This window comes from Staurois parvus, unplaced genomic scaffold, assembly GCF_062004578.1.
Source record: "Staurois parvus isolate SC_StPar_1 unplaced genomic scaffold, SC_StPar_1.0 ptg001879l, whole genome shotgun sequence".
NCBI classification, from domain to species: Eukaryota; Metazoa; Chordata; class Amphibia; order Anura; family Ranidae; genus Staurois; species Staurois parvus.
In genome coordinates this window covers 780564-789303 of record NW_028319675.1, presented here as the reverse complement: position 1 = coordinate 789303, position 8740 = coordinate 780564, and the positions used below count along the sequence as shown (strand labels likewise).

Sequence of the window (8740 nt, the reverse complement as noted above, 5' to 3'; positions counted from 1 at the left end):
TCGGGGTAGATATAAAACATTTTTTTATTTATTATGGCTAAACAGAAACAATATTTTGCTAATCTGACACCAAACATGAAAAGATAAAAAGCCTGTAGGTGCAAACTAACAACATTCCTCAAGAAAAGCTCAAGAAGTCCTTGTTTATAGGTTGCTCCTTAGTGGAGAACATGAGAAGAACAATTGGTCAATCTCTTACGGGAACGAAAATTCCCTCAGATATGGATGGATCCAACCGGAGATGGTGGGTGGAATGGTCATCAAAGAACTTTTATTGATGGTAAAAATCAGGACGCAAACACATTATACAGGTGTGCCCTCTCTTCATCGGGGCCACAGCAGGATAGCTGCCATAATCATTTTGCCACCATGGTCCTACTGAAGACGTTGGGTTGGTTTTGTACTACTAGTAAAAGTTCTATTATTACACTTTCCCCATAAGAACCTTCCATCTCTGTTTAGAATCCATATCTGTCACGTTCTGGGCAAAGCCTTTCCCATAATGGATTGTGGACTTGTTCTTCAATATAAAAATAATAACCTTTTCCTGTTCACTGAAAATCAAGGAATTTGTATTGCCAAAAGCCTCCAACAATGGTTTGGTCTAGAAGACATTTGAAGAATGTTTGAGCTCAATATAGCTTCTATTTAGATGTCAAAGGCTAAGAAGAGGTTTTCGTGGAGATGTCTGGTATCGGAGCTTAGTGCTTTGTATGATGATGGCCAACAATGAGCAGGAGATACCTTTGCAATTATGGTGGAGGTCAACTTAGCCTTGACCACCGTTTGTTCCTTGGTAAAGAGGCTTTTATGAAGATCTTTGATGTTAAAGCTCGGGCCCTTGGAAATGATGGTCATTAATAAACAAGAGATACTTTTGCAGTTATGGTGGAGGTCAACTCAGCCTTGACCACTGTTTGTACAAAGGACTGAGCTCTACCATCAGACATCCTCATGACAACCTTTTCTTCTTTACCAAGGAACAAACAAGGATCAACTCAGCCTTGACCACGGTTTGTTCCTTCGTAAAGAAGAAAAGGTTCTCATGAGGATACATGATGGTGGAGCTCAGTCCTTTGTACAAACAAAGGCCATTAATGGAAAGGAGATACCTTTGCAATGATGGTGGAGGCCAACCCAGCATTGATCATCATATGGTCCTTTGTAAAGAAGAAGAGGTTCTTGTGTAGATGTTTGATGTCAAAGCTCAGGCCTTTGTAAATTATGGCCATTAATAAACAGGAGATACCTTTGCAATTATGGTGGAGGTCAACTCAGCCTTGACCACCGTTTGTTCCTTGGTAAAGAAGAGGCTTTTATGAAGATCTTTGATGTTAAAGCTCGGGCCCTTGGAAATGATGGTCATTAATAAACAGGAGATGCTTTTGCAATTATGGTGGAGGTCAGCTCAGCCTTGACCACCGTTTGTTTCTTGGTAAAGAAGAAAAGGTTCTCATGAGGATGCCTGATGGTGGAGCTCAGTCCTTTGTACAAACAAGGGCCACTAATGGAAAGGAGATACCTTTGCAATTATGGTGGAGGCCAACCCAGCCTTGATTATCATATGGTCCTTTGACATCAAACATCTTCATAAGAGCCTCTTCTTCTTTACAAAGGCCCATATGATGATCAAGGCTGGGTTGGCCTCCACCATAATTGCAAAGGTATCTCCTTTCCATTAGTGGCTCTTGTTTGTACAAAGGACTGAGCTCCACCATCAGGCATCCTCATGAGACCCTTTTCTTTACCAAGGAACAAACGGTGGTCAAGGCTGAGTTGACCTCCACCATAATTGGAAATGATGTTCATTAATAAACAGGAGATACTTTTGCAATTATGGTGGAGGTCAACTCAGCCTTGACCACCGTTTGTTCCTTGGTAAATAAGAAAAGGTTCTCATGAGGATGCCTGATGGTGGAGCTCAGTCCTTTGTCCAAGCAAGGGCCATTAATGGAAAGGAGATACCTTTGCAATGATGGTGGAGGCCAACCCAGCCTTGATCATTTGGTCCTTTGTAAAGAAGAGGTTCTTGTGTAGATGTTTGATGTCAAAGCTCAGACCTTTTTAATGATGGCCATTAATGAACAGGAGATACCTTTGCAATTATGGTGGAGGTCAACTCAGCCTTGACCACCGTTTGTTTTTTGGAAAAGAAGAAAAGGTTCTCATGAGGATGCCTGATGGTGGAGTTCAGTCCTTTGTACAAACAAGGGCTATTAATGGAAAGAAGATACCTTTGCAATTATGGTGGAGGCCAACCCAGCCTTGATCATCATATGGTCCTTTGTAAAGAAGAAGAGGCTTTTTATGAAGATGTTTGACGTCAAAGCTCAGGCCCTTGGAAATGATGGCCATTAATGAACAGGAGATACCGTTGCAATTATGGAGGAGGTCAACATAGTCTTGACCACTGTTTGGTCCTTGGTAAAGAAGAAGAGGATCTCATGGGGGTGCCTGATGTCAAAACTCAGTCCTTTGTACATATATTGGCCAATAAAGGAGATGCTTTTGTAATTGTGGTAGAGGTCAACTCAGTCTTCACCACTGTTTGGTCCTTGGTGAAGAACAGGTTGTTATGAAAATGTATGCAAATCAATTTGGATTCTACTCGGTCTTGCAGCTGTTTGAAAGCAAAGCTCATATCAATGTGGCTTTTGCATAGTCATGGATGAACACACATAGGATCTCACAAGGATGTGAGGGCTTGTCCCAGTGGGTTCTGTTGTTGCTTTGATGGACCCTGACCCTGGTTGTGTTTGGAGCCTGGTGTTTGTTGCTTCTTTCAGGTTTCCATACTCAGTACGTTCCTGAAAATTCACCCCCCGAAGGAGACAGAAGAAAGGAGATGTCCCATTATACTTGAAGTCAGCAAAATCATTAACACTTATGGCCACCTTGTTCCCTCTACTCTACGCAACTCCTCCTCCTCCTCCTCTTTCCATCTCTTCCCCTCTCCTCTCACTTCCGCTTCTTCGCTACTTCCCCCACTATACACCCCCTGCCACCTTTCTTCCTCTTCTCACCCTCTCTTCATCTCTCCTTCTTTCATGAACCCCCCTCCCCCGCTCTGCCATCTACACCTTTCTTCTTCCCATCTCTTTCCCTTGTCTTCTCTCACTTCCCCTTCTTCATGCCCCTCTTTCACCCACTTCCCTTACTCTACACCCGCCCTTTCCTCCTCCCCTCCATTCCCAATCTCTCTTCATTGCTCCTTTTCTTACTTCCCTCCCCCATCTCTGTCCTCTTCTTTAAACCATTTCCCCTACTCTATACTCTTCTTCCCTTTCCTCTCCTCTTTTTTCACTTCCCCCTCTTCTTTTCTCACTTCCCCCTCTCCTCTGCTGCCTCTCTCATCCACTCGTCTCAGTCTTTACGCACCTTCTCTGTCCACACTCTCACTTCCCCCTCTCCTTCTCTGTCCACACTCACTTCCCCCTCTCCTTCTCTGTCCACACTCACTTCCCCCTCTCCTTTTCTGTCCACACTCACTTCCCCCTCTCCTTCTCTGTCCACACACTCACTTCCCCCTCTCCTTCTCTGTCCACACTCTCACTTCCCCCTCTCCTTCTCTGTCCACACACTCACTTCCCCCTCTCCTTCTCTGTCCACACTCACTTCCCCCTCTCCTTCTCTGTCCACACTCACTTCCCCCTCTCCTTTTCTGTCCACACTCACTTCCCCCTCTCCTTCTCTGTCCACACTCACTTCCCCCTCTCCTTCTCTGTCCACACTCACTTCCCCCTCTCCTTCTCTGTCCACACTCACTTCCCCCTCTCCTTCTCTGTCCACACTCACTTCCCCCTCTCCTTCTCTGTCCACACACTCACTTCCCCCTCTCCTTCTCTGTCCACACTCTCACTTCCCCCTCTCCTTCTCTGTCCACACTCACTTCCCCCTCTCCTTCTCTGTCCACACTCACTTCCCCCTCTCCTTCTCTGTCCACACTCACTTCCCCCTCTCCTTCTCTGTCCACACTCTCACTTCCCCCTCTACTTCTCTGTCCACACTCACTTCCCCCTCTGCTTCTCTGCCCACACTCTCACTTCCCCCTCTCCTTCTCTGTCCACACTCTCACTTCCCCCTCTCCTTCTCTGTCCACACTCTCACTTTTTCTTTGACCTATTCCCCCCTTTCCTTCCTCTGAGCCTCCCCTTCTACTTTCTCCCCCACCCCGATTCTTTCATTCTCAACAACTAAAATGCAATAACTGGATGTAAATCAAAAACCGGTTCCTTACATACCTGAAGCTCCAGGTGTATATATTTAATTGGCGGGACCTGAAATGTGAATCATTGTTAAAACAATATTTATATATATATTTATTCAAACAGTTTCATTACTGGGGAACCAATCCCGTCACCTTTCCTATAATTGGCCCCAGACTGGCCCTTTTTCCTTTACTTTTCCTTTCTTTTTTCCTTTCCTGTCCTCCCCAGCCTCTTTACCTTCCTCTCTCTTTCTTCTACATCTTCATGTGTACTTTTATCTTTTTGTTTCTTTCCTTCCTTTTAGCGCTCCCTTCCCTTCCTCCCTATCCATGGTTTTCCCCTTCCCAAACCTCTATACCACTCCTCTCTCTACATTTTCCTGTGTTCTTTTATCTTTCCTTCCTTCCTGTTCTTTCCTTCTATTATTTCTTCTCTTCCTTCTTTTTCTTTTATTCATTCTTTTGTATTTATCTCTTCTCTCCCTTCCTTTCTTCTCCTCCTTTCTATTATTTTGCACCTTCTACTTCCACAACCTGTATACTTTCCCTCTCTGTCTCTCTTTACTCTTCCTGTGTACTCTTTCATTCCCTCCCTCCCTTTCCTTGCTATTGTTTTACACCAACATCTGCCCCCCCCCCCCCCCATACCTTTGTGCATATTCTACCTTTCAATCCTTCCCTTTCCCTCCTTTCGTTCTTCCTTCCCTTCTCCCCTTTTCCTTGCTTCCTTCCTCTCCTTTCCTTCTGTTGGTTTTGCATCCTCTACCCCCCCGCTCTCTATATCTTCCTCTCTTTCTGTACGTATTCTTGTGTATTCCTTTTCTCTTTACTTCCCTTTCATCTCTTCCCTCCCTTCCTTTTAACGCTTCCTTTTCTTCCTTTTTCGTGGGTTTTGCATCTCTTACCTGCAACCTCTTTACCTTCCTGTCTCTTTCTCTCCCTCTTCATGTGTACGCGTAGCTTTTTGTACTTCCCTTTCATTTTTTCCCTCCTTTCATTTCCTTTCCTCCATTCCCACCCTTCCTCCCTCCTTTTCCTTCCCTTTCCTTTCCCTTCTTCCCTCTCTATCATTTTGCACCCTCTACCTCCTCAACCCATATACTTTCCCTTCCTTCCTCCCTTCCTTCAGTTTTGCACCCTCTACCTCCAACCTCTATACTTTCTCTCTCTCCATCTCTGCATGTCTATTCCTTTCCTTCTTCCTTTCCTCCTTCCTTCCCTTCTCTTTTCCTCCTTCTCCATTCCCTTTCTCCCTTTCCCTTTCTTCCTTCCCTTCCCCTCCTTCCTTCCCTTCTCTTTTCCTCCTTATTTTCCCTTCCCTTTCTCCCTTTCTTCCTTCCCTTCCCCTTCTTCCCTTTTTTCCTTCCCTTCCCCTTCTTCCTTCCCTTTCCCTTTCTTCATTCCCTTCCCCTTCTTCCTTCCTTTCTTCATTCCCTTCCCCTTCTTCCTTCCCTTCCCCTTCTTCCTTCCCTTTCCCTTTCTTTCTTCCCTTCCCCTTCTTTCTTCCCTTCCCCTTCTTCCTTCCCTTTCCCTTTCTTCCTTCCCTTTCCCTTCTTCCTTCCCTTTCTTCCTTCCTTCCCTTCCCCTTCTTCCTTCCCTTCCCCTTCTTCCTTCCCTTCTTCCTTCCCTTTCCCTTCTTCCTTCCCTTTCCCTTCTTCCTTCCCTTTCTTTCTTCCCTTTCCCTTCTTCCTTCCCTTTCTTTCTTCCCTTTCCCTTCTTCCTTCCCTTTCCTCTTCTTCCTTCCCTTCTTCCTTCCCTTTCCCTTCTTCCTTCCCTTTCTTCCTTCCCTTCCCCTTCTTCCTTCCCTTCCCCTTCTTCCTTCCCTTCCCCTTCTTCCTTCCCTTCTTCCTTCCCTTTCCCTTCTTCCTTCCCTTTCCCTTTCTTCCTTCCCTTTCCCTTTCTTCCTTCCCTTTCCCTTTCTTCCTTCCCTTCCCCTTCTTCCTTCCCTTCTTCCTTCCCTTTCCCCTTCTTCCTTCCCTTTCCTCTTCTTCCTTCCCTTCTTCCTTCCCTTTCCCTTCTCTATAGTTTTGCACTCTCTACCTCCAACCTCTATAACATTTTGTGAGTGCTGCAATCACCCCGCCCTCCTCTACACCTCCTGTCCTGCCATCTATAAAGGACAATTACTGATGCCGATGAATAGATGAAATACAGACCTGGAGAGGGCGTGGCCGGGACATCGGTGATATCTGAAAACACAAATACATGGAGATTGTTATAAAGAATTCATTTCCCATTCAAAGTCTTCCAGTCTTCTTTCCTCCTCACTCGGCCCAGACTGGCAGTGTGGCACCTCTGACATCTGCTGGAGGAACATGTCCATGTGATTGGCTACAGACACTCCTCTGATCCTCCAAATCCCAAAGTGCTGACCAGGGGCGGACTGACCAATTGGAAACTCGGGCACTGCCCGAGGGCCCGGGGTCAGTAGGGGGCCCCATGAGATGCCCCTGGTACCTTTTTCATAGGCTTTTTTGAGTTTGGGCAAGGACACGGGCCCCATGATCCCCTATTGCCCGGGGGCCCCATGAGTTGTCAGTCCGCCCCTGGTGCTGACCAAAGGAAATGAGAACCCATGACTGGATGACTCTTCTCCGCTGCAGCCAACTGTACTAGATCTGCACCTAACGGCCTTCTCTGTGCAGATCCAACCCAGAATTCCTCTGTGTATGACCATCATGAGGATGGATCAAATCTATTGGTGAAATGTCCAATGAGTTCCCGGGTCTATACCCCCGCTGTGCCCATTATGTGGAGTTCCCACCATCCCTGTGCTGAGTTCCTGGGTCTGTACCCCCGCTGTGCCCATTATGAGGAGTTCCCACCATCCCTGTGCTGAGTTCCCGGGTCTGTACACCTGCTGTGCCCATTATGAGGGGTTCCCACCATCCCTGTGCTGAGTTCCCAAGTCTGTACTCCCGCTGTGCCCATTATGAGGGGTTCCAACCATCCCTGTGCCGAGTTCCCGGGTCTGTACACCCGCTGTGCCAATTATGCGGGGTTCCAACCATCCCTGTGCCGAGTTCCCGGGTCTGTACACCCGCTGTGCCCATTATGAGGGGTTCCAACCATCCCTGTGCCGAGTTCCCGGGTCTGTACACCCGCTGTGCCCATTATGAGGGGTTCCCACCATCCCTGTGCCGAGTTCCCGGGTCTGTACACCCGCTGTGCCCATTATGAGGGGTTCCCACCATCCCTGTGCTGAGTTCCCGGGTCTGTACACCTGCTGTGCCCATTATCCCTGTGCTGAGTTTTGGGTAGACTGACCATTTCATTGTAAAGCACGTCAAGACCATCTGAACACCTCCCACGTCTCACCTTTCACATCAACATAGATCTGTGTGGACTCAGCACTGAAGGCTCCATCCAGGAGCTGAGAACATTTGTAGTTCCCGGTGGCCCGTCTGTCCAATCGATCGATGCGAAGCGTGGATCCAGTGGCCGGGGATGGTATCTCGTTGTCATCCTTGTAGAACGTTGTGTTGATCCGGTTGTAGTCAGAGCGGCTGTGACATCTCAGAGTCAGGGGGGATCCTTCATATACGGAAGATGCGTCTCGCTGCAAGATGACGTCCCCTACAACAGAGAAATATTACCGGCTTTTTGGGGTCTAAGTATGAAATATCGGTTTTGATTGGCCAATCAGTGATCACATGAAGAGTGGTAAACAAGATGTTTCCTGACATCATTGCTTACAACTTGTGAAATCTGTGAATGATCACAGAGATCACATGGTACAGGGCCATTCACAACAGACTTGTACCATGTGACAAGCTGTGACCAATCACAGCTCACACAGTATTTCTCAATGGCTGCAAGAATGCAGACAGAGAGAAGGAGAAATGATTGATGTTACACCCATAAAGGCTGTAAAAGCAATCAGTGTCAAAGAAAAATAAAAAAAAATCATCACCCCCCCCCACAAGTAGTACAGTGTCACCATGGTGACACTGTACTGCTGGGGTGACAGTATGTAAAAAAAACATAAATAATGATATAAAAAATAAAATAAAAATGTAAAATTAAAATTTAGAAAAATTATACTTTTTGGCTATAAACTGGGTAGATTAATCGGAAGGGAAAGAGAGGACAAGATGCGATTGGACAGAGGTGTGTTGAGGGGGGGGGGGGGGGGTATGGGGTTTATATGTATGATGTAAAAAGATTTATGATGGTTTTATAAGGTAATTTTTTTCTTAAAAGAAAATTTAATAAAAGATATAATGGGAAAAAAATTTAATAAACTAATTTGGCTTTTTTTTTCTTACTAAACATATAGCTGAATACATTTTTATTTATGAAGAAAGATTATTTATTTGCAAAAGCACTTCTTTTTTCAAAATGTTTGGATTTTTTTCATTTATATAGCAAAAAAAAAAGTAACAATCCCAGCGGTGAATAAATACCACCAAAATAAAGCTTTATCTGAGTCCAAAAAATGCAAAAATTTTTTTATATGGGTACAGTGTTGCATGACCGCGCAATTGTCATTCAAAGTGTGATAACGCTGAAAGCTGAAAATAGGCCTGGGGG

The 8740-nt window shown here is 45.7% G+C and overlaps 1 protein-coding gene and 1 long non-coding RNA gene across 3 annotated transcripts in view; both read right to left on the bottom strand.

Moving 5' to 3' along the window:
- Positions 1 to 6: 6 nt before the first annotated feature.
- Positions 7 to 1634, bottom strand: LOC149433920 (uncharacterized). Its single transcript, XR_016308833.1, has 2 exons — positions 1506 to 1634; positions 7 to 997 (listed from the first exon to the last, which is right to left on the bottom strand). It is a non-coding gene; the product is annotated as an uncharacterized LOC149433920 (long non-coding RNA).
- Positions 1635 to 1798: 164 nt separating this feature from the next.
- LOC149433919 (Fc receptor-like protein 3) overlaps positions 1799 to 8740 on the bottom strand; it is a 28551-nt gene continuing 21609 nt past the window's right edge. For both annotated transcript variants that reach the window (XM_089664298.1, XM_089664299.1), the window contains exons 8-11: positions 7526 to 7783; positions 6364 to 6396; positions 4242 to 4277; positions 1799 to 2807 (exon numbers count right to left, since the gene is read on the bottom strand). In XM_089664298.1, coding sequence (XP_089520424.1) covers positions 4264 to 4277; positions 6364 to 6396; positions 7526 to 7783 — 305 coding nt within the window. In that variant the 3' untranslated portion in view covers positions 1799 to 2807; positions 4242 to 4263. The remainder of the gene's footprint in view (positions 2808 to 4241; positions 4278 to 6363; positions 6397 to 7525; positions 7784 to 8740) is intronic.